Raw genomic sequence first — 26349 nt, 5'->3', positions numbered from 1 at the left:
AGAAGTGTAAGCTAACACGATAATAGGACGAAAAAAAAGAAGCAAAAGGGCTAAAAATAGCGAATCCGCAGAGTAGTTATAAGTTATCGAAAGAGAAGCTACCAAGCCGCAGGCGCACAGTTACCGTATTAGGTGCGGCTGGGGCTGACCTATCAGAGCGTGGCCGACTCAACCGGTAGCCTCGGCTTAGCTCGCTCTGGGGAAGTTCATCTCATCCACGCCGCGCTTGCATCTCCGTAACATTGCATCAATAAAAAGGGCTTCAAGTCAGAAAAGCGTGTTCTTGTACAAAGTCAACTGGTTTTCTTCATTTTCTTCGTTTTAATAATACGCATAGAGTCGACTATGGATTCCTGCAGTCTCTTCACCGTCAAGGTACGCTTCCCGCCTCTCATCCGCCGTTTCAAGCTCATCATGTTTCTATTAGGGCAAGAATGTGCTCATTACCGGAGGTACCCAAGACCACCAGACCTGGCCACTAATTTATTGCTAAGCGGATACAGGTGCCAAAGGCATCGGTCGCATGATCACCCAAGGCTACGCCGAGTCCGGCGCCAACGTCTTCATCACCGGACGCGACGCCAAAGCCTGCGAGTCCGTCGTCGCTGAACTGCAACCCGTCGTCGCCAAAGCCGGCGGCTCCGTGTTTGCCATTACCGCCAACCTGCAATCATACGAAGAGTGCGAGCGCCTCGTAGCCGAGTTGACCACGGCGATCGACCAAGCCGGGCGCGCCAGGGGCCTGCACGTGCTCGTCAACAACGCCGGCGCGGTCTGGGGCGCCGACATTGACAGCTACCCGGACCACGCCTGGAACAAGGTGCTGACACTCGACCTGCAGCGCGTCTTTACGCTGTCGCAAAAGGCGCTGCCGCTACTCGAGCAAACAGCCACGGCCGAGGATCCGGCGCGCCTGATCCATATTGGCTCCATTGACGGCATTCGCACCCCCTCGACAGCCAACTTTGCCTACTCGGCGGCAAAGGCCGGCCTGCACCAGCTCTCGCGTCATCTGGCCAGGGACCTTGGCCCCCGGTTCATTACCAGTAATGTCATCGCTTGCGGGCCATTCCCCAGCCACATGATGAAGGCAACGCTCGAGGCGGCAGGCGACTACATCAGGAGTGAGGTACCCCTGCGGCGGGTGGGCAAACCCGAGGATGCGGCGGGCGCGTGCATCTACTTGTCGAGCAAAGCTGGGTGAGTTTTGGTTTCTTTCATGTTTCACTTCTCTGTCACAGCTGCATTAAATTGCATGACCTCGCTAATAATTGTAGTGCCTTTTGCACTGGCGCAACGATTCGTGTCGATGGTGGTGCGTCACAGGTGGCCAAGATTTGATGTGTATACGTTGGCTTTATTTCTTGCAACGTGCTTGAGTGGTGTATCTTTTGAACCGAATAATTTATCTTTTATTAAACTAGATAACCGCCAATCAGTCACGCGCATATAGTCAAGCGAAAAGTCGTAGGTTGCCACTGGCATGTATTGACTAAATTCATTCGATCCGCTCCATCTACTTGAGGGGGGTATAACGGCTATGCTATCAAAATACAAGAAAACAAAACCCAAACAAATCTACTATCCACCAAGTAGTCTACATATAAAGCAAAGAAGCAGAGAACGCCTCAAGTCTGCGCCAGAAGCAAAGTAGTCAAGCGATGCGGTTCAGACGTCTGGTCAAAGACGCGAACCAGTCCTAATGAAGGTCGGTCAAAAAACCGCCTCGTGCAAGCAAAGAGCCAACCCAAATATTTATGTGTAGTCAGTCACAGGCGTGACTTGGTCTTGGTGAATGGAATTGAAAGCCGCAGGGTTAAGGGCTCAAACAGCCGCTGTCGCGGGGGAGGGTCGCAGTAAGGCACGAGATTGGTGGAATCGAGCCGGTGACGCTAACATGTGACGAGAAATGTGCGACAATAGCATTGTGCCAGCGGCGGGCCAGGCAGCAGGACACGACCGCAGACGTATCGAGGAAGGATGTATTATAGGCCGCAATTTTCGAATTCGCGGACCATGACGGCGACCTGGGCGCGCTTGGCCGCCTCGGCCACGAGGGTGAAGTCTTTGAGAAAGGCGTCGGTCGAGGGCGGCTTGTTGTCCTGCGGTGGCGGGGCAGGCACCGAGGCCAACTGGTTGGGCGAGGTGCGGAGAGATGAGGCAGAGGCGACGGAGCAGGCGGCGGCCTGTGACGGGGAAGAAATGGGAGCATTCATCGCGGGCTGTATATCGGTATCGAGGATGCGAAGGAGGAAAAGAGAAAAGACAATCGAAGTTCGGTCAATGTCGGTGTTTGCGACTTTCAAAGGCGGAAAAAAACCCGGTGTCGTATGGTGGCCCGCTCAAAGTGTGGAGAGGGCGGGAAAAAATTCCGACTCGCGTGAGGTGCGCAAACAAAAAGGTGACGGGGGAGGGCGGAGTCGGCAGAAGAAAGCAACGGCCAAGGGAAGGGGTTGTGAGCCGTGTCCGGTTGCGACGATGAAAAAAACAGTGACGACGAGACTCGGACGGAAGTGTGTGCCTGCCTATCGTGTGTGGCGGCGTGCGGCGTGGTGCGGCGGGGATGTGGCCCAGATGCGGTAACGAAGGGAGCTGGGCGACGAAATGCAGCGAAAAGGCCTGTCCACCTAGTTGATTAGTTTTCTGCAAATGATGAAGGGGAGAAACGAGACACCAGAAATGATGGATGTTGTCTGTTTGGGATGGAGCGGGGAAGCTGTGTGGGTTATGACGGGCGGCAGAATTGACCAATCCATTAATACGCACGAAGTTAGTGTTGGATGGCGGCTTGCGTCCTGGGTGACCATAGCACATGGGATGCAGCAAGGACTTTTGGGCGTCTTGCTACATTATGACTAGTGCGAGCGGTCGTTAGTGGTTAACATCACATCGCCTTTGTCTACAATCGCCACCTTTATTTACCTTTGAGAACTCAGACTCGGTGCGCATGTGCCAGACAAAGCGACTTGGTACCAAGGTACTCGGGTGCTGGTCACAAGCGTTGGGGGAGTGGTCGCGTGGAGATGCATCCGTAGGTACGCGAATTATGGGGTATGGAGATGAGTCGCTGAAGAACTCTCCCGGGTACGGGGACGGAGACAAAGAAGCTTAATAAAAGCCTTGACGAGGCCGTATGATCGGCATGGCAGATTCAACTCTTACACGCGCATTGTTTGAGCAGGGGAGCGCCGTCAGCGCATGTGCTGACTCTTGGTACCTACAAGCTGGAATTAATGTTGAGTAGAACTTTCTAGAGATGGAACAGGAAAGACCAAAATAATAGAGGACATTCGTACCGTGATGGTAAAAACTATCAGGAATCAAGTACTGACGATTTACTGGAGTACAAGGTAGGACAGACACGGTTTGTTGCGTCGCCAGGGCGGGCGGACTGTTAGCTAGGGAGGTAGCCAACTTTCCACCTGAGCTGCTTGCTGCCGTCTATTGCACCCGCACCGTACAGAGTACTCTTCGTGACTTCGTGACTGCTATGTTACGACATCAAATAACCGGCTTGAGAGTCCGGAATAGTGTAATTAAATAGATAGCTATACTCAGTAAATAAAGCCGACTCGGCTATATATCAGAATTGTTTACTCCAGTGCTCATCTAAGGACCGTTATATGATTAGCGAATATATTATGATTTAAGTAGAGATTATAGTACATATAATTAGCTAAAGACCTACTTATAATAGAAAGCTAGAAAGGGATAATAGTATATAGATAAAGGAGTTAGGTTTAAAGAAACTAATCTTAATTACTAATAGAATTAAATAATAAAAAGATATACTAAAGGAGTATAATTAGGTTAATTAATTAGGTTAAAAAATAAATATAAAAAAGAAAGAATTTCTTTTTTTAATTAAAAAAAATAAAATAAAAATAGCTATAAGTTTTAATATATATTATTTTTTAACTTTATTATATAAAATTACTTTTAGTTATAATTAATTATTTAATATTTATATTAGTTTATTTATATAATTTATAAAAGTTATAAGCTTAAAAAGTAAATAATAAAAAATACTTTTTATTATTTAAAACTTCTATTTTATTTATAAACTTATTTAAAATATATAAAAATATTCTTAATCTTTTTTTTCTCTTTTTTTTCTCTTTTTTTTTTAATATATTAACTTAAAAAATAGTAACTACTTTAGCTTATTTTAACCTTAAATTTAAAGAATTAAAGTAATAATATAAATAAGAATTTTACTTTAAAGTTTATATATTCTTAAAGTAAGTTTAAAGTTATATAAATCTAAATTAACTTTACTTTAATAGTAATTTATACTTAAAGCTTTATAAGTTTATTTAGTTTTAATATAAAAATAAATACCTAAATATTAACTATATAAACCTAAAAATTACTTATAAAAAGGTAATAAATTTTTAAAAAGAAATAATAATTATAATTAAAAAGAGGTAAAAGAATATTAATTTAGTTTAAATCTAGATTAATACTATTATAAACTTTAAGCTTTTTTTTAAAAGCTTAAAGAATTATTAAAATAAAGGTAGTAAAACTAGGAGCTATTTATAATTAATATACTTTTAAGAATATTCTTAAAGAATTAAAGGTTATTATTACTTTAAATCTTAAAAAAATAAGGTAAAAAGTAAAAAGAAAGTATAAATAAATTATAACTATTAAAAAGATAATATTAAATAGACTAAGTTAAATCTAAATATAGGAAAAAGTATATTAAATAATACTACTTTATTAAATTCTATATAGAAGAATTAATAGCTATTATTAACTTTTTAAATATAATTAAAAAGAAAATAATATTTAAATAGGCTATATCTTTAAAAAGGGATTTTATTAATATAGGTATTTTACTAAGGAATAATTTAATATTAAATTAAACCTTATAAACTACTATAAATATATTTAAAGAAAATATAAAAGAATTAAAATATAAAAAGTTAATTAAGAATACTTTCCTTATATTAGATAATAAATAAAAGAAGAAATCTAAAAAGTAAAGATATAACTACCTTTATTAAAAGAAAGATTAGACTTACTTATAGAAGCTAGAGGAATACTATATTATCTAAAAGGTATATCTAGGTTCTTCTAAACTAGATATAAATATAAATAAATTCTAAATAAAGAAAATTAAAGAAATTATAAATAAACCTAAATAGGCTACCTTTAAAATATTTATAAGTAAAAGAAAGTAGCTATAAAAAGAATATAATATATATATTCTATTTAAAAGTACTCTTAAACCTATAGAAAATATATTCTTTATTATTTATAGAAACTACTACCTATATTATAAAAGTATACTTTTAAATAATTATAGCTTATATTATATTATAAATAATAAAAGCCTTTTTAAACTAAATTCTTATAAAGAGTTATAAAATATCTTAATTAAAGCTAAAGATTATTAATTTATTATTATTAGTATAGAAATAAGAATTATAAAATATATCTTAATTATTCCTAATAGGCTAAGAATTAACTTTTATTTAATAAATATTTATTATATTCCTAGCTTTTATATAAATTTAATCTTAACTAGTATCTTAAAAGCTAAAACTAGGCTCTAAATTAATAGCTATAATAATACTTTAAGGAAAGGTATACTTAAGAATAATTACTATATAGCTTAACTATATAAGAAGGATAATATTTTATTCTTTAAATATAAACTAATTTAATAACTAGAGAAACTAGTATTTTAAAAAATAGTCTTAAGTACCTTTAGATATAGTCTTAATTATATATTAAAAAGAATATCTTTTCTTAAAAAAGAGAATAGTTATTTATAATATCTATAATTAAGATACCTTAAAAAAGAATTACTTAAAGCTTTAATTTAAGAATTAACTAATAACTAAATTATTAGAATATAATATCTAGATTATAAGGTATATAATATTACTTTAATAAAAAATATTATTAATAAGGAAACTAATAATATATTTACTACTTAACTTTTTAAAAAAATTAAATAAGATTTATAAGAATACCCTTTAAGTTATAATAAAATAAACTTTCTTTTTATAATATAAGATAAATATACTAATTTAATTTATTCTATTTTAACTACTTTTAAAAATACTAAAACCTTTTTCTTTATAATTAAGAACTTTATAATATAGATTAAAAGGTAATTTAACCTTAAGGTCTTTATTATAAAATATAATAATAAAAAGGCTATAATCTATAAAGATACTCTTATAAAGTATTAAAAATAAGTAAAGGAATTAAGAATAAAGATTAAAGCTATATTAGTATATATTTATAAGCTAAATAGGTTAAATAAGAGGTTTAGAAGAATAGTTATTAAAAAAATACTTATCTTAATAATATCTTTAAGATTACCTATAGCCTTATAGTTTAAAGTAGTAAAAATAGCTACTTTTTTACTTAGAAATAGCCTAAAGAAAGTATATAAATATAAATTATTATTATAAAAGATAAATTTATAGTTTAAAAAGAGTAAATAAAATACTAAGTATATAATTAGTAAAAGGATTAATATAAAAAAGTAATATATATATAGATATTAAGTATACCTTTTTAATTAAGAATAAGAAAAAGGAATTAATAAAAAGAACTTTAAAGTATACTTTAAAAGATATATTAATTATTTAGTTAATTATATAGTATTAAACCTATACTAAATATAGATATTTTAATTTAACTATATTATTATAATAAAGAATATTAAATTTAATAAAAATATATTTTATTTTTTAAAAATAGAAAATAAAGATAGGATTACTAAGTTAGAATTAAAAAAGGAGATAAAGTCCTTAATAGAAGTAGAAAGTTAAAATCTAACTATAGAATTTAGACTTAAATATTTTCTCCTAATAACTCTATAAAATACTACCTTTAACCTAAATCTTTAAAATAAGTTATAAAATTTAAGTAGATTTAAATAAAATAGTTATAAGATATAAAATATTATAACTTCTAATAAATATATTATATAAACTTAAGAAGTAGACCTAAGTAATATTAGAACTTTAAAAAGTAATATATTATTTTTAATATTAAAGGTAAAAACTAAAAATAATAATAATATAAGGATAGTAATAGGTAATAGAATAGATAATATACTTTTACTTAAGAATATATTAGAACTATTTAAGGATATAAGCTAAGAAAAAGATATTAATAATTTAGCTTTAAAGGTAAAAAAAGATAATTAAATATATATATATTTATTTAGCCTTTAAATAAGACTAGAATTATAAGATTTATATATAAAAAATATTTAAAAAATAAGAATTTAGCTTTTTATTATTTAAAATAAAAAGATAAATCTATACTTACTTAATAAAAATAAGCTAGTAACTTAAGAAGAGCCTATTAGAAAGGATTATAATCTATATTTATAGGATATAGTTATAAAAGACTTTAAATTATAACTAGAAATTTAAGAAGTAATTATAGAAAGCTTAATCTTTATTTTTAAAGAGACTATTTATAAAAGTAAAAAGATTAAAAGGAAGATTAAAAATAGTTAAAAGCTAATATAAAAAAGGATAAAATTAGCCTTTACTATACTCTAATTACTAAAGACTATTACTAAAAAGAAGGAATATATAGCTAATCTTTATTATATTAACTTAAAAAAATATAATAATAGAGAATTATAGATATTATTTATAATACTAAAATATATATTCTAAAATAAATAATTAGATAATAATTAGACTTAGAATATTAGAAAAGATAAGTAGTTATATTATACTAATAATTTACTACCTTTACTTTAGGGGTAGAATAAGATTAAAGAGTATACTTTTAAGACCTAATTTAAAAAAGTAGGTCTTAATAAAATATAAGCCCTTAATAAAATAAAGACTTAAACCTATATATATAGAAATATTAAAAAGGAATATACTTTACCTTTTAAATAAGTATTTATATATAAATTTAATACTAAAAAAGTCTTAATTAAGTATAAAATATAAATCTATATATAAGGGGATTTATAGCTAATTAATAGTTAAGAAGAAATATATATAGCTATATTAATAGTATAAACCTTCTAAATAATAATAATACTTATAGTAAAATATAACTTTAACTTTTAATAATTTAATATTAAAAATACCTTTTTATATATTAGTAAATAGGACTTATTAAATAAAGTCCTATATAGGCTATTACTAGGATTCTAAGAAATAATAAATTTATTAGTAGATTTTAAAAAAGTAGATTATAATATCCTACTAAATTAAATACTTTATAGGTTATAAGACTTATTACTTCTTTAATATTTAGAATTTACTAGTATATTAATAGAGCTAAGGCTTATATAATATAAAAAAGAATTATACCTTTTTTTTAATAAAAAGAGGTTAATATATATTATTTTCTTTATTAATAATATTATTATTTTAAATAAGAAAAAAGCTATAAAGAAAAAGAATAAATTTACTTATAAGCTATTTTAGAAATATAGAATATATAATTAAAGAAAGGTATTATAGTTCTTAAAAGTTAAGATTATTTATAACTAAAAGAAGAAAATAGTATAGCTTTCTTATAAAGTATATATAAAAAAGATTATAGCTAAGTTTAAAGTAATTAGTCTTAATTAAGTCTAAACTTCTTTATTATAATAGTAATTTACTAAAAGAATAAAATAAGTAATATTAAAAGAAGTAAAAAAATACTAAGAAATTATTAAGTTAATCCTATATATATTAATTATAATAAAAGTAGATATTATATTTATAGTATTAATACTATCTTATTATTTAATAAACCTATCTTAAATATATTTTAATATAGCTATTTATATTATTTAGTATCTTCTTAATACTAAAGATTACTATATTATATATAATAAGAATAAAAAGGTAATTATTTTATAAATAGTAAATAATACCTTATATACTAATAATTTAGATATAAGGAGATTTAGTTAAGGATTTATTATAATCCTTTTTAAAGGAATTATAGCTTAGAAAGTATTATATTAAAGTATAATAATAACTTCTACTATAAAAGCTAAGTTATTAGCTTTTTAAAATATTATAAAAGAAATAATTATACTTAAGTATCTTTTCTAGGAAATAGATATTATTTCTAGACTACCTTATAAAATTTTCTATAATAATTAATAAATAATTTATTTAATTATAATTAAAAATTAAAGAATTAATACTAAATTATAATATATTAATATTTATTATTTATAGCTTTAATAAGAATATTAATATAGATTATTTAAAATATTATATCTTTTAATAAAAGATATACTAATAAATAGATTTATAAAGAACCTATTACTATAGTTATTTATTTATTTTTAAGATTTAATTAAGATTATAAAGTTTAAAAGTAATAAAAGTTTAATTTAAATTAAAACCTAATAATAGTATTTTTAAATACTAATAGAAAAAAGAAAGATAAAAGATATAAAAAAGATATAAAATAATCTTATTATTTATTAATAAGATCTTTTACTAAATAATCTATAATAGCTTTATACTATTCTAATTTAGCTAAATAAGTATTAAATATAATTTTATATCTATAGAATAAGCTAAAAGACTTATATTTACTTATAGTTACTATTATCTTAAAAAAGGTTTAAGTAGAATTCTATTCCTTTTTATAAGCTTTAAAACCTATTAAAATCTAGTATTATTTAGTAAAAAAAGCCTTAATTATAAGCTTTTTTATAATTTTTAATAATATAAAAGTAAAGGAATTTATTTTATTAATAATTAAAAAACTAATAGCCTTAAGATTATTTAGAAAGTTAATTTTTATAGTTAGAAGTTAAGGTAAAATATATAAAAAAAAAAGGATTCTTAAAAGACTTAATTAAAATATAATTAAAAATAAAAAGATAGAAAGAAAATATAAACTTAATAGCCTAATATTAAGTTTCTTTTATATAATATTTAAAATAATAACTTATTAGCTTATTATAATAAAAAAAAGTAGTATTAATTAAGGTTATAATATAATAATACTTATAACTTTAAAGGTTTCTTATAAAGGAATATATATATATTATATATAAGACTTTATAAAGACTATTAAGAATATATATAATAGTTTAAGTTATAACTATAAACTTTCTTTAGGTTTTTAAGGATACTTAAGTATTTTCTTTAACTAAATTAAAGATAAGGGAATAGTTATTAATATTATTTAAGCCTAAAAAAATAAAGAATAATATAATAATATTATTTAAGTCTATATTATTAAGATTAAAAGTTAATAAAAGATAAAATAATTAAAAAGAATAATATATACTTTTAAAATTAAATATAATAAATATACTATTTACCTTTTAAACCTTTATAAAAGTTAAAAGCTAAGACTACTTTACTAAATTTAAGTTATTAATACCTTATAAATACTTTAAAGTAAAGATAGTATATTTAAAGTTAATAATATTATTAAGATTAAAGGTTTCTTTATAAGTAAAAGAAGAATAAAGATAAAATATATTAAAGATAATAAATAAAAAAAAAGAAACTAGCCTTTTAGAAAATTAAAAGTAATTTAAATACTCTTATATAATTATTAGAAATACCTTACTTTATATATTATAATAAGATTATATTATTAAAAAGTAATATACTATTAAAGCTATTATTATTTTACTTTTAAATAATTAAAGAAAATAATATAAATAAGTTAATAAATATAGAAAGAAAAAGAAGATAAAGTAATTATAATAAGATTAAAAAGAACTATATATATAAAAGACTTAAATATTCTTTAATTTAATAAAAGTAATTATAAAAAATTAATTTATTAAAGAATATTATTCTTAATTAAATTCTAAAATACTTTTTTAAAGTAGTATAGGTAAAAAAAAAAGGAATCTATTTAAAAGGTATATTATAATTTAAATAAAGATTATAGTATATATAATTAGCTAAAAACCTACTTATAATAAAAAGCTAAAAAGAGATAATAATATATAAATAAAAGAGTTAAATTTAAAAAAACTAATCTTAATTACTAATAAAATTAGATAATAAAAAGATATATTAAAAGAGTATAATTAGGCTAATTAGCTAAGTTAGAAAATAGGTATAAAAAGGAAGGAATTTCTTTTCTTAGTTAAGAAAGAATAAGGTAAAAATAACTATAAGTTCTAATATATATTATTCTTTAACTCTACTATATAAAATTGCTCTTAGTTATAACTAGTTATCTAATGTCTATATTAGCCTGCTTATATAATTCATAGGAGAATAAAGTCTTAGGTCTATCGATATAGGGGATGCGCAGGACACAACTAAATTGCATTACCATTACCAACCGACCGCAGACATGGCGGACTTTATTGCATTTCAAGATGCTAACAGCCTAGCAATAAATAACAGTCGCATACGAAGATTTCTCACATTAATTGCCCTCAAAACGACATCTCGATTCTACCAATGGAACGGCCCCTGTGTCCCGCTCTCGAGCAGAATTGTTGTGAAGAAGGGCACAGACGTCCATCTCACGGAAGCAGCGACCATGGCCTTCATCGCTGCCCGAACGAAAATCCCAGTACCTCGTGTACATTGTTCATTTACTCGTCGAAACGTCACATACATTGTCATGGAGCGCATGCGTGGAAAAACGCTAGCTGATGCCTGGCCGAGCTTATCTGACGCGGACGTGGAGCGTATTCTTTTGCAACTGCGAGGTATGCTCGATGAGCTGCGTGCAGTCCCAGCGCCTGGAACTGCAATCCAGAGCTGCATAGGAGGCTCACTGCGTGATTCTCGCATTCCTCGGCCGGAGCCAAGGTTTGGGCCGTTTTCTACAACACACGCCTTTCATGAATGGCTAAGAGAGGGGCTTGGGCCAGAAGAAAAGCCGCGTTACGTTGACGACGAGGAGTGGACCGATATCAAGTACATGATTGCCATGCAGAATCGGGACTGTGAAAGCCCAGTATTTACCCATGGCGATCTTAACCCTTTCAACATTATCGTGCGGGATGGAAATATTGAGGCTATCATCGATTGGGAATTTTCAGGATGGCTTCCTCCTTACTGGGAGTATACGTCTGTTTGGCTTGGAAACAAGATTAGAGGAGCATGGCAACAAATGGCGGCAAAGTTCATTGACCCGTGGCCTATTGAACTACGAATGGAGACTATTAGACAAAAATGGTGGGGAGACTTTTAACTGGATTTGCATAACATATAATTCAATATTGATATCACTTCTTACTCCACAAGGTGGCAGTGTAATGTGATGCCTGGAAGCCTGAGCACGTTGCCCTCGATCACTCCATTAATAATTGAACCAGCCCCAATCCTTGACATTATGCTCCTTCCCTACTAAGCTCTGCGCGCGTGTAAGTTTTACTTTGTTACCATCAATTGCTTAATAGTGCATAGGATGACTTTCCTCTCTGTCCTGCTCGCAGCTTCGGCGCTACTACTCACACATGTCTATCTCAAGCTTCGGCAACGGCGGTTCAAGCAATTCGCTCAGTTGCCGCAACTGCCGACATCGCTTGTATGGGGTCATTTGCGTCTGTACAGCGAGTTCCGCTCCAGGGGCCCCAAAGATCGACATCCAGGTATGTTTCAGCGGTGCATGTACATACATGTGTCAATACCGGCGGCATCTTGAGGGGACAAGATGGACTAACTTCGTTTGCTTCAAATAGAACTCGTTTTCAAGGACATGCATGACGCGCTGGGCAAGCCGCCCCTCATGTTCGTCGACATGTGGCCCGCCAGCAAACCCGTCGTGCTGCTCACCAGCCACGAATTGGCCGAACAGATGGCCAGATCCTCGTCGAAATTTCCATTCAGTCCGCCCAAGGCGTCTCCCATAAAGGACCTGGTGCATGTCACAGGAGAGAAGTCTATCCTGACGTCCGAGGTAGCTACATGCAATGTTTAGCTGGAACCAAAGTTCTATGCTAATGTACTTAAAGGGCCCAGAATGGAAACGGCTCCGTAAGACATACTCTTCGTCGTTCGCACCAGCGCATCTCATGTCGCTTCTCCCTTGCCTGGTCGGGAAATTGACCCCCACGATTGCTCGTCTCACCGCATTGTCTCAAAGTCAGGAATCGTTCTCTCTCTTCAACGTGGCCGCCAGTCTCACAATAGACGTTATCGGTGCAGTCCTCATGGATGAGGAACTCAACGCGCAGCTTGATTGCGATGTTTCCCCCCCCAAATGGAATCGTCCGTCTCTTCTCGGAGATTCTGCAGACGTATACGTCTCGCCACAGCCAGAGCTGGTGGACCATCCTATTCATGGAGAAGAAGCGTCGGCGGCTGACACGTCAGCTCAGACCCCTTTTGGAGGACGTTGTGGCACGGAAATTTGATGAATATCAGCAGCAAATTTTGTTGGGGAAAAAGCCAGCAAAGCCCCGATCGATGCTCGCGCTCACGTTTTCTGCCAGTGATGAAGCTGAGCTAACTCCCCAGGCTGTGAGCAACGCGTGCGATCAGCTGCTGACGTTCTTCTTCGCCGGGCACGATTCGACCGGCGTGCTCCTCTCGTGGATATTCTATGAATTGTCGTCCTGTTCGCGCGCGCGGGACTGTATCAAAGAAGAACTAGATGCGTTGTTTGGAACGGACACAAGGCCGGAAATCGTGCAGGAGGCACTCCGATCGGAGGCTGGGCCGACCCTTGTCAAAAGAATGAAGTACATATCAGCTGTGGTGAAAGAGACACTCAGGCTGTACCCACCAGCTAGCACCGCGAGGTATGTTTCACCGGGTCGGGGTTTCACGGTTCGAGATCTATCTTCCAGCGGAGAAGTGTACTGCCTCGATGATACCATAATGGTGAACTGTCATAGGATTCTCCAAAGAGATGAGACCGTGTATCACTCGCCAGATAACTTTATTCCAGAGCGCTGGCTCGATGCAGCGGCGGGATACCCTGCAAGTGCTTGGAGGCCATTCGAACGAGGCCCTCGTAACTGTATTGGCCAGGAACTTGCCCTCCTGGAAGCTTGCATCGTGGTCGCTGTTTTAGCGCGGCACTTTCACTTCACGAAAATTGGGTTGGGGGCCTTGGAGAGGGATGATGAGGGGAAAGTGGTGGTTGATAATCTTGGAGTTCCGAGTGTGAAATCTTGGCTGTATCCTGTGAGTGGCCCCTTTGCCCCCTTTGCTTTGGTAACGCACCCTTTCTGAGCTACGTGTTTGACTAAACTTGTGCGCAGATGTACCAGATTACCGCTAAGCCTGTGGATGGCATGATAATGCAAGTGAACTTCTCTACTTAGAGTATTACTTAGCTCTTCAGTTTCCCCCGTTCTAGTTTACGTTTGATCCCGACAAGTTCCGCACGTTTTACAGAAGGTAGCGGCCCCATGGGTGAGTTGAGTCGACAGTTAGGTCGAAGCTACAGGGTAGCACGCTGAGCGGCGTTAGTAAAAGTAGAACATAAAACTATTGTTCGAATTGATCAATACGTATCTAGACTGTCTATGCTATCATAATAATTAGTAAGTAGCCTCTATTTATCACTCTCACGATATTTTAACAGCTTCCTGTACCAGACTCTCAATCTTTGTGCTCTTGTTCAGCAGCTGCAACATCGAAATTTCTATCCCAAATGTCCTGATCAACCAGTTTCTTAACTCTCCGGCCACCAAACTGTCAACTCCGTATCGCGATACAGGCTGGTCAGAGTCAATGTCGTCAGCCGCTACACCAATAAGCTCGCCAATTTGCGTCGTGATAGCACAACGGGCAATCGCCAGCTTCTCAACTGGAGTTGACGCATTCTTCACCTGTATCGACACCGAGGAGCCTTGTCCATCTGCCGCACCAGAACCGGACGAGAGAGCTTGGGCCTGGTCGGATATGGCCTGTGCGACCGCCTGAAAGCGGGGATTACTGTACCAGACAAGCTCATTGATGCGTCCATTGTCGAGATACGAAAGGAATCGGCCAGGCTCCAGGCCAGTAACGATCTGTCCCAGGCAGTCAGGGTCCGCGTTGGAGAGGAGCGAACTCTCTGAGGCAACAGAACCGTCGCAGAGGGCACCCTCGAAAAGCTGCAGAAACTCGGTTTCCGAGACTCCATAGGTAGCATTGCGTTGCAACATCTGCTGGAACGCAAGAGAGCCACTGACGGAGCCTACCTCGAGGATGAGTCCAAGTCCAAGTGCGGTTGCCGGTAAAGATTGCGAGCGTCGGAACCGAGCGAATGCATCTTGGAAAGCATTTGCCGCGGTATATGCCCCCTGGCTTGGTGTACCGACTGTTCCGACAATGGATGAGGTCATCAAGAAGAAATCCAAGGGTAGCTTCTCGGTCGCGTAATGCAGGTTCACAGAGCCTGTCACCTTGGGCAGAAGAACTTTTTGAATCTGTGGCCATGTCGCATTGCTGAAGAAAGCATCCTAAAATGCTGTTAGTATTTGCCCTAATGTATAATTGTGATCCCGTTGGCTGGAACTTACTCCTTCCACCATTGCCGCATGGATAACACCCTTCACCTTAAAACGGGCGGAGATGTTGCCCACGGCGGAAGCAACAGCCGCTTTACAAGTTACATCGCAGCGAACCACCTCGGGGTTGGCACCGACGGCTTTGAGATTTTGTACCAGAGAGACGGCCTCGGGTCTGTCGGCTCCAGATCGGGACAGGAAAACAAGATGGCGAGCTCCACGTTCAACCATCCACATGGCCAAACTGCATCCGAGGCCACCCAGACCTCCAACAAGGAGATATGCTGCTGTGGGATCGAACTTGGCTCGCACAGCCGATTGCGCGACCTGTATTCAGTTAGCGTCACTCGCTGGTGGTTGTGTCCTAGACCGCCAAGCGTACCTTGAGCTTCGCCGCAGGGTCGTCAAAAGTGATGACAAATTTTCCAGTGTGAACTCCCTTGGAGAAGCTACTCATAGTAGATTCGAGTTGAGAGATGCAGAATGAGCTCAGGTGCTGAATAGGCCCAACGACCCCTTGGTCGAGAAGAGCCATCATCTCATCCATTAGCCTGCGCCTTTGTTAGTCCGCGAGAACAGAAGAATTCGGGTCAGATTGAAAGACGAGCAGATTCGACATACTTTGTGATGAGACGAGGCTTCTGGCGGTAAATAAGGCCAAGATCAAACGAAGAAAACGTCGCGTTTCTCTTGAACACTTCCAATCCAAGGCTGCCACCACCTAGCACATCGGTACGACCAACGTCGACGAAGCGACCCAGAGGAGCGATGAGTCTCCATGTTTCGTGCATGGAGTCTCCAGCCGAACTGCATAAAATCACGTCAATGCCATTTTGTCCAGTCGCTCGCATAATATCATCGACAGCACTGAGCTTTCGAGAGTTGAAGATGCGATCGGCGGGAATGCCGAACTCTTCGGTCAAAACTCTGCGCTTGTTATCAGTACCAACGGTCGCATATATCTCTGCTCCGAGGTGTTGGGCTATTCGAATAGCTGCCATACCGAGACCTCCAGTGGCAGACTGGATGAGAACAGACTCGCCCTTCTCCAAGCGCGCAAGATGACGGAACGCGTAAATTGAGGTAAGGTAGGCGACGGGCATCGACGCTGCACCCTGAGATGAAATTCTACTCGGAACCTTTGCAAGCAAAGAGGCTGGCGAGCGAAGATGATTCCCCATGTTACCGGGGATCATGCCGAACACTCGGTCGCCTTCCCTCAGAGTCTGCACGGCTGAGCCAACGCGGGTCACAACTCCAGCACCCTCGGTACTAAGATTGTTGAGGTCAAATCTAGATGTGGCGACAGCAAGATCCTGAGATTTTTAAAAAAAAATTAGTATATATAAAACACAGAGAAAAGAAGAGATAAAATGTGCTTACCTTCATGTTGAGGCCAATGGCTTCGGTTTTAATCTCGACCCAGTCAGTCTCAAGCGGCTCATCAAAGTCGGGATCGCTGCTAAAGTAAAGAGATGACAATACGCCGGGCTGTCGGTAGCGCGCTTTTATTGGTCCCTGAGATCCAAGGGTAGCTTGGCCAACGTCTTCTTCAGTGTTGCGCTGAAAGAACTGGTCATTGAGGGTGGCATCCGCCAACAAGCGCTCAATGTAGAAGGAGCCTCCGCTCAGCACACACTCTCTTTCCACACTATGAAGCGAGGGAGCCTCTTCTAGTTCAATAAGCTTGTGGATGAGAAGCTCAGCAACTCTGCTTGGGCGCGTGTAGCTGGTGTGATCTAATTCCACAAAAGCGTATCTCGACTGCGCATTTTCGGTCGCAATGGATCGGAGGAAGCCCTTCATGATGGAGGATTCAGCAGGGATCATAAGATCGGCCCCCAGCCATACCAAGGACGAGGCAAGTAAGATAACTTCTCGTACTGCCTCGAAATAAGCTTCATCGCGGCAGGTAAAAGTGCTGCCATTGGCGTCGACGAAACTGATGACGGAAGATTTGGGAGGAATTTCTTGGGCAGAGAAGAGATCCACCAAGACAGGACTGAATCCTTGATCAATCAGCAGGTCGAATGTGACATCGGCCGCCAATGGAGTTGTCTGCGAATACACAAGAAAAACCTCTGCTCCCTTCTTCCTTTGCACAGTGTCTGCGCTGGACTGGACAATCTTCGACAACATGACGGTCGTCTGCTGTTGATCACCAGAGTACTATCCCAGCAGTTAGCCAATATCCATAAAATCTCGACACCGTTCTTTAACTTACGTCTTGCAAAGAAATGTCAATTCCTGAGAAGCCAGACTTCTTGAGAGCCGAGTCCCATGACTTCTCATCCGTGCTGACATGCTCGCGACCCCACTGCCCTGTCAGAGTGCGGAACAAGACTTCAGAAGCCAGAGTGAGGTGCGTCGTCTCGAGAAGCAGAAGTGAACCCGACGGTTTCAAGAGAGCCCTAATATTTCTCAATGCTGTTTCGGGGCTTTCAAACTGGGTTAAACAACCGGCTGCGATGACGAGGTCAAATGAACCAGTCTCGAAGGACTGAGCCACGGGATCTTGCATAATGTCCAGAGTCTCGAAGATGACGTGACTATGGTCATCAATCCGTGACTTGGCATCAGTGACACACCATCCCTGTGAGTCGGTAACAAAGTACTCCTGGAATCGCTTCGATGGGCTGCGTCTTAAGGTCCCCAACGCTGCCAGAGTCGCGCCAGCTGATCCTGCGCCCACTTCCACCACACGCATCCGAGGGTTCTTGTGAGCCAAAAGATCCAAAATGTTTTGAAACTGGGAATATGCAGCCTGTACAAAGATGCCTGAATCAAAAAGGTCATTCAACAGGTCATTCTCCATGAGAACCTTGAGGCTGTTTGTTTCTCCAGCAAGCACCTTGTCGAGATTTCTGTGCAGTGCCACGAGACATCTCGCCTCTGGGACGCTAATAAGATTATTTGCCAATCTTTGGATCTCCGCGTCTTTATTTCCATTGCTGAAAGCATTCGCGGCTTGGTGTTTTGTTGAAGCCACCCAGTTCTTGACCCAGTCGCTGAACAGGTCGTGGTTTTCGCCCACGCCCTCGGTCAAGCGCACGGTTTGTAGCTTCTCTGCGATGCTAACAAGAACGTGAACACTCAATCTATCCAGTGCATCATGGGTAGAAATATAGCTGGCTATCTCCTTGGGAGGGAACATGGCTTTCGCGATGGACGGTGTCAGGGTGCCAACATCAGGTCTTGCCACTGGGCGCCAATACAACTCACGAGTTGTTTGCACCGTGCTTGTATCCTCGATACCTTCATAAGAAACACATTTCAGCTCCCCGATGTCTAGAAGAGGCGCCCCGGCGGAGTCGTGGAGCTGCACTTTGGCATAGACGCTTCGGAGTCCGACTAGACATCCGCTTGCCACCCCCAAGGCCTGCTCTTCAGGGAAATCGGGCAACCAGACCGAGACCTCGTCAGCGAAAATTGGGACAAATGCCTTTTCAAAATTCTCGACTTGACCAGCGTGGCAGGAGATGAGAGCCAGCTGAATACAAGTATCAAGAGTCGCGGGATGAATCACATACTGCGACTCCATTTCAGAAGAACGAGTAGGTCTGAGAGACACATTGGCCGATGCAATATTTGCACCTCGGTAGGCTTTCAGGTCCGATAAGCCCTGAAACGCTGGGCCATAGCCGAGGCCGGCTGTGTGAAATCGCTTGTGCCATCGGGAGATGTCAAGCGACTTGGCTCGGTCGTCAATCTTCAGCTTCTTGGACTTTGCAATAACCGTGTCAGTCGTTGCGACACAGATAGTTCCGGTACAGTGCTGATTCCACACGTCACTGTTGGGTAGTATTGAGCCAATGCTAAACTTGTACCACTGTGACATGGCAGCGGTATTGGTCAAAGGTAGCCGCTCCATGTTGAGGAATGTCTCAACCCCTAGTTCGGTATCCTCCACGCGCAATGCAGAGTTGATTGCAACTTGACGAAGCTTGAACGATTTAATAGGAGGAGCATCGTATATCTCGTAGTGCAGCTGAGTGACAGCCTCAATGGCCATTGTGATGTACGCGGCTCCTGGAAGAACAGCATGTGGAAGGAGCTTGTGATCTTCCAGCCAGGGAAGATCTTTTTGGCGAAGAATGTTCCTCCACTGGGGGTGATTTTTTGATCCACCAGGCACTCGCGCTCCGAGGATGTCGTGGCGGAGGTGCTTCCTGAGTCGATACTCCTTGTTGAAACGGTTCTCGTAGTACAAGGGGCTCTCGGGATACGAGTACTTGTAAGGGGGCATATTCAGGCAGAAGAAGCCGTGTTGCAACTCCAGCTTGCCATATTTCATCTCTTCGGTTGCATTCACAGCCGGCAAATTGACCTCGGCGTTGTTGATAAAGAGGTCTCCGGCAAGCGACAACATGCTCACAACGTCGTCCTCACCACGGCGAAGGGATACGCAACAGATCGGGAGTGACGAACCATTTGCCTCGAGGTTTGCACGAATCTGTTTTAAGGGTCCGCCCAAGGCCGGATGGGGACCAATCTCAACAAGGAGATCTACTGGGCTTTCTCTGGCCAGTCTCTCGACGGCATTGGAGAATAGAACGGAGGACTCGAGGTTACGTCGCCAGTATGTGGGATGAACGGAAACGGCCTCCTTCTTCATCGTCACAGAAGAGATCCATTCTGAGATGGGGAGTGCGGGCTCTTGCTGCACGAAAGATTTGATCTCCAGCAGACCTTGGGCCGCGAGATCTTCATACGTTTGACCCAGGGCGGCCATGTGGTGAGAGTGGTATGCATTTCCGCCAGTTTTCAGCACACGTGTGAAGAGGCCTTTGTCGCTGAGTGTCGTGTTCAAGGACTGGATTGCATCTGGCTCTCCTGAGAGGGTGACACTGTTGGGAGAGCTGACAGCGGCGATTTTGACCGCATCCTCAATGCCATCCAAATGGGATTTGGCCTCCCCGACGCCAAGCCCAACAGCCATCATGAGGCCCGACCTAGTGTTCATAGATACGACTTGGCCGCGGAAATAAGCAAGAACGATCGCCTCACATGCCTTGAGATGACCAGCTGCATAGGCAGCTGCAATCTCGCCTGCACGCTTTGTTAGAAACAGCTTAATGTAGCATGGGAATAGTTGATGGGGTACTCACCAGACGAGTGTCCAACAGTGACGGCAGGCACAATATTCCACTGTCTCAACAACGCCAGAAGTGCAATTTGAAGTGCAGTGCAGATAGTCTGCGAGAAAGCCGGGTCGTGGATTTGGCTGGTGGCCGCTGGCTCAAGAAGCGCTCCCTCAATGGACCAGGAGGGTTTCAGGGTGAGTGCACCCAGCACCTGGTCTAGGTATTGTATGGTCTGTTTTACAACTGCGAATTCGGAGAATAGCTTCGCGCCCACTAAAAAAAAAGTCAGTCATCAGAATTCAATTATAAGAGAGGTTATCTACTCACTTTGCGGCCATTGGGCACCTTGGCCGGTAAAGATAAAGCCAATTCGCTTCGCAACGGCGCTGGGTGCCTTGCTGGTTGCGTTCGGTTTGATGCCATTCGGAAGAAGTGAGCCGGATTTGACGACTGCATATGCACGCCTGGCAAAATTTGATCGACGCGCACTGAGAGTATAAAGAACATCGGCCCATTCATACTGCCCCAGCAGGCTCTCAGTCAAAGCAAACTTGTGTTTTAGAGCGGTCTCGTCATGTGCAGAGATTGGGAGCAGCATGTATGGTCGGACGCCTGCTCCTTGCACCTGTGCCACAGGCGCTAGCTGGCACCAGCTAGGGACCCCAGCGTTGGCGTGGCCGTTGCCATTGGCATAGGCATGGCCATTTTCAGGACCAATGCTGTCAGCGTGGCCATTACTGTTGGATTTACCGTTCGCTTCAATCGGTATCAAGGCTCTGGGAACTGCTTCTGATACCAGAGGCACTCCGTGATGCCTGTAGCCAGGAATGACCACGCTTGGGTGGTCTAAAATGGCGTGGCCGTTGGCACCACCATAGCCAAAGCTAGTTGTCGTGTTAGCGGTTGCAGGCTAAAAACTGCCAAAAGGTTTTGAAAAAGGTACATACCTGTTGATGCTAACTCGTCGCAACCTGTTGGCTGGCCATGGTGTCATTTCCGTGACAACCTTGCATTTGGCTGTCTCAAAATCGATGGGTGGTTACAGTTCAAAAGGAGTCACTAATAACCTAAAAAGGAGTTATTCGTTATAAAAGTAGGTCTAAAAATAGTAGTAAAATAAAGCTTATTAGTAAATATATTATAAATATAAAATACTAGCTAGCTATACTAAAGCTATATATAAATAAATATTCCTAAAAACTATATTAAAACTAAAGAATAGATAAAAAAGTAAGAATAAACTAAATAGAATTAATTAACTATTTAAAAATTTTCTACTTATATATTATAACCTATATATAATTAAGTAATTTAATATATACTTAATTTAGGTTTTTTCTTTTTTTTTCTTTTTTCTTTATTATCTTTAAATTTATATATAATTATTAAATTATTAAGTATTTACTTAGAATATACTAATTATATTAAATATAGAGAAAGTAGTATTATTAGTATAATAGTTATAAGTATAATAAATATTAAAAATATATTATATATATATTAATTTTTTATTAGAACCTAAAGAATTTTCTAAGTAAGCTTTATAACTAACCTTTAATAATCTAAGTATATATTAAATATATTTTAATAATATTCTTAAATAATAAGTTTAATAACTATATAAGCTATTAATATATCTTAAACTTTAGTTAATATTATAATAAATATATATTTAATATATATTAATTAATATTAATTAAGTAAAACTTATAAGAATATATATTAGAAAGAAAAGTAATAAAAAGAAAAATAAGTATATATATAATATATATTAAAGTTATATTAACTAACTTATAATTAAATAAAATAGGTAATCCTACTAAATAATAATAATAATATTAATAAAGGTTATAAGTATATATACTATATATATTATATATATACTTACTAACTCTTAAAAAAGCAAGCTTTATTATTATTACCTTTACTATTACCCTTACTAAGCTTACTACCTATAAGTAAATATATAATAACTATCTATTAAGTATATACTAATAGTAAATAGTATTTAAAGTTATAGGTATAAATATTATAATATAAATAATAACCCTATATTTTACTCTATATATTCCTAGTTAATTTTAAAAAGATACTATATTAAGATAGTTAATAAAGCCCTTTATAATACTATAATTAATTATATTTAAGGTACTAATTAGGTATATATATACTATATATATATTAAGTATATACTTATAATATATAAATAAATAAGTATTATATTTAAATATATAGTCTTACTAATAAGTAATTTATATTTTAATATTCTTAATATATACTAACTATTAAAATATCTTTATAGGTTATAGAAATATTAGTATTATTAAAATAATACTAAGTACTTAGTAAATATTTAATCTATATCTTCTTAATATATATTAAAATAGTTAGATTAATTCTTTATTATTATCTTTTTAGTAATTAAAGAAAAGAAAAATTTATAAGTAAACCTAGGTAAATAAATATAGACCTTATATTTAATATATACTTAGACTAATAATACTAAGTATAGCCTTCTTAATAAGCTAATTATAAAGACTTATAATTTCCTTATAGTTAAGGTATAAAGAATATATAATATAAATATACTAAATATATACTAATTATATTAAAAAAAATAATCTTAACTTTATTATTAAATAAAAAAACTTTTTATTAATACCTTAAGGTTAATATATACTTAGTATATATTAGGTACTAAATACTTATAAGTTTTATAGAAAATTTATAATAAATATAGTAAAGGTATAAGTTAATATACTCTTAAAATATATCTAATATATATTAAACTTAATAAACTATAGTTAAATTAAATAATAATAAGAAACTTAAGAGTATATACCTTAATAATATACCTAGTATATACCTACTAACCCTTTAATAAAGATATTAAAGAAAAAGTATAAAACTACTTAAGGTACCTTACCTACTAGTAAGTAAACTTAATATATACCTAGTATATACCTATTAACCTTTAATAAAAAAAAGTATAAAAAGGTAAAAGTATTATTATATTTTATAAGTAACCTAAAATATACTAAATATATACCTAGCTATTAACCTTATATAGTTAATAAAGATAATAGTAAGCTTATTAATATTAATAAGTAGCCTAAAATATACTTAATATATACCTAATTACTAATCTTATATAATAAAAAAGAAGCTTACTTTTTTTACTTTTAAGAGTAAATACTTTATAATATATTTAGTATATATTTATTAACCTCTTATAGAAAATACTTCTAATAATAATAAGAACTCTATTAATAATAGTAAATAACTTAAAATATACTTAGTATATACTTAACTACTAATCCTATATAGAAGAAAAGAAGAAGGTAGTAATTATTATTATTATTACTATTACTAGTAAATAACCTTAGAATATACTTAATATATACTTATTAATATATAATAAAAAAACTATATAAAAATATTACTAAAAATAAAGATAAAGGCCTTACTAGTAAGTAGGCTAGAATATACTTAATATATACCTACTAACTTCTAATAAAGCCTTATAGTAAAAACCCTAAATAACTACTAATAGATAATAGTAAGTAACCTTATATATACTTAATATATACCTATTAATATAGATATAGAAAATATCTATTAAACTTAATTTTCTACTAGTAAGTTAAAATAATAAATATATTCTTAGTATATACTAATTATTTAAAGAATTAAGGTTTTTTTTATTAGGTAAATTAAGGCTAAATAAAGGTTAAGTATATACTAGGTATATACTAGTAAAGTTTATTTTAGTTTTTTTTAAAGATTAGAAAGTAAACTAAGTAGGTATTTAGTATATACTAAGATATATTAGATTTTATTTAAAATTTACTATATTTATAGCTATATACTTAGTATATATAGCTAGAGTTTAGATTTAATTATTATAATAAGGATAGTTATTAGATAAATACCTAGTATATATAGAGAATAATATTATAAATTTATTTACTTTTTAATTTACTAAGGATAGTAAGTATATATCTAGAATATACTAAAATAAATTAAGTTATACTATACTTCTTTATTATAAATTATAAGTATATATTAGGTATATACTAAGTATATTTAGTATATTTATTAGTTCTTTACTATTTATATATTTATATTAGCTATATAAACTATATACCTTACCTTATTTATAATTATAATATATACCTAGTATATATATATATTAAGTTAAATATATATTTTATTCTTTTATTAAGGTCTATATATATATCTAGTATATACCTAGGAAAATAAAGATATAAGTATAGATTATTATTAACCTATATATATAATACTAATAAATCTTTACTCTTTCTATATTATTTTTCCTCTTAATATTACCTTAATATATAATTAGTATTTTACTATTACTTATAATAATAGAATATTTACTATATAAATATATAGATATTAATATTTTAAATACTAAGAACCTATCTAGATTTAGATTTTACTATAATATATATATATACTATATCTATATAATATATACTAATAAAAAGTAAAGCTAATTAAAAAAAAGAAGTAACCCTTTCTCTTATAAGTTAATACCTATATTTATAATATTATAATTAATAAGAGTAGTAGAATATATAGGTAAGTATATATAAAGAATATAAATATAGGTTATTAATACTTAGTATATATTATATCTTTACTTATTATTATATTAGTTTTATTAGTATCTTTATATAATATACTTATACTATCTTAGATTACTAAGTAAAGTAAATACCTCTAATAAAGAGTACCTTATTAGTAAGGAGTATATATCTTCTAGTATTATACCTAGTATATACTAATTAAAAATAGTATAATTTAGCTTTAAATATTAAAAGGTAGCTAGTATATTATATAGTATTAGTATAAGCCTAAAAACCTCTTAAAGATATTACTTCTATATAAAGTAGCTACTAAGCTAGAGATCTTAGTATAAATAAGTATTTAGTCTATATATAGTATATATTAACTATTTATATAATACTAGTAATTTAACCTTTATAAAGTAATATAGTAAAGAATTCTACTAAGCTTTTAAGAAATAACTATTAAGAATATATAAAGGAAAGTAATAGAAGGTAATAAGTATATACTAGATATAAATATATAATAAACTTAAAAAGCTTTAAAAGGTATTATATATTAAAACTATAGACTATATATAATATTAAAGATTTTATTAACTTTATAGGTAGTATATACTATCTATATATATAGTATTATTTTTTAGTATATTAAAGGAATAAAAGTAAAGAATATATTAAGAATAAAAGTAAATAGTATAGAGAATATATTAGCTATAAGTAGAATATATAAATTAATTTTTAAGTCTTTTAATCTTTTCTTTTAATTACTAGTTTTCTTATACTTAAAGGAGATTTTATTTTTCTTTTTAGAGATTTAATACCTCTTAGAGAAGTTATTAATACTAGGTATTTACCTAGTTATTACCTATCTACCCTTCTTAGGTAAAAGGCTAAGAGGGCTAATCTTTAATATAAAAGCTAAAAGGCCCTCTTTAAAGAGGATATATTAAAATAAGCTTTAGAATATTTACCTTTTTTAAGTAAAAGGTTAAAAGGGTTAATTTTTAGTATAAAAGCTAAAAGGCCCTCTTTAAAAAGAATATACTAGAATAAGCTTTAGAATATCTAACCTTCTTAAGTAAAAGGCTAAAAAGGTTAATCTTTAATATAAAAGCTAAAGGGTATATACTAAGATAAGTTTTAGAATATTTACCTTTCTTTAGTATAAGAGCTAAAAGGCCCTCTTTAAAAGATATATTAAAATAAGCTTTAGAATATCTACCCTTCTTAGTAAAAGGCTAAGAAGGCTAATCTTTAATATAAGAGCTAAAGGGCCTCTTTA

At 34.6% G+C, this 26349-nt stretch overlaps 4 protein-coding genes across 4 annotated transcripts; 2 read left to right on the top strand and 2 right to left on the bottom strand.

Annotated features, from left to right (window-relative positions):
* Nucleotides 1–345: 345 nt before the first annotated feature.
* On the top strand, nucleotides 346–1341 carry CCM_01950 (short chain dehydrogenase/reductase; the record flags this gene model as incomplete). The annotated part of the gene is made up of 4 exons (XM_006667104.1): nucleotides 346–375; nucleotides 428–452; nucleotides 504–1200; nucleotides 1278–1341. 4 exons carry the CDS (start codon nucleotides 346–348, stop codon nucleotides 1339–1341), a joined length of 816 nt encoding a protein of 271 aa, XP_006667167.1.
* A 644-nt stretch (nucleotides 1342–1985) lies between these two features.
* On the bottom strand, nucleotides 1986–3170 carry CCM_01949 (uncharacterized protein; the record flags this gene model as incomplete). The annotated part of the gene is made up of 4 exons (XM_006667103.1): nucleotides 1986–2222; nucleotides 2767–2844; nucleotides 2923–3067; nucleotides 3163–3170. The coding sequence occupies 4 exons, from the start codon at nucleotides 3168–3170 to the stop codon at nucleotides 1986–1988; spliced, it is 468 nt and encodes a 155-aa protein (XP_006667166.1).
* Nucleotides 3171–11475: 8305 nt separating this feature from the next.
* Nucleotides 11476–13492, top strand: CCM_01948 (Protein kinase-like domain; the record flags this gene model as incomplete). The annotated part of the gene is made up of 5 exons (XM_006667102.1): nucleotides 11476–12077; nucleotides 12351–12535; nucleotides 12626–12843; nucleotides 12899–12920; nucleotides 13404–13492. 5 exons carry the CDS (start codon nucleotides 11476–11478, stop codon nucleotides 13490–13492), a joined length of 1116 nt encoding a protein of 371 aa, XP_006667165.1.
* Nucleotides 13493–14461: 969 nt separating this feature from the next.
* CCM_01947 (polyketide synthase, putative) lies at nucleotides 14462–21466 on the bottom strand (the record flags this gene model as incomplete). Its single annotated transcript, XM_006667101.1, has 9 exons — nucleotides 14462–15340; nucleotides 15401–15715; nucleotides 15771–15939; nucleotides 16010–16704; nucleotides 16772–17557; nucleotides 17613–20437; nucleotides 20497–20745; nucleotides 20800–21356; nucleotides 21420–21466. The coding sequence occupies 9 exons, from the start codon at nucleotides 21464–21466 to the stop codon at nucleotides 14462–14464; spliced, it is 6522 nt and encodes a 2173-aa protein (XP_006667164.1).
* Nucleotides 21467–26349: the final 4883 nt, after the last annotated feature.

The sequence above is a fragment of the Cordyceps militaris genome (genome assembly GCF_000225605.1).
Source record: "Cordyceps militaris CM01 unplaced genomic scaffold CCM_S00002, whole genome shotgun sequence".
NCBI classification, from domain to species: Eukaryota; Fungi; Ascomycota; class Sordariomycetes; order Hypocreales; family Cordycipitaceae; genus Cordyceps; species Cordyceps militaris.
The sequence above is the reverse complement of the archived record's forward strand: the minus strand, read 5'-3'. Positions and strand labels throughout refer to the sequence as shown.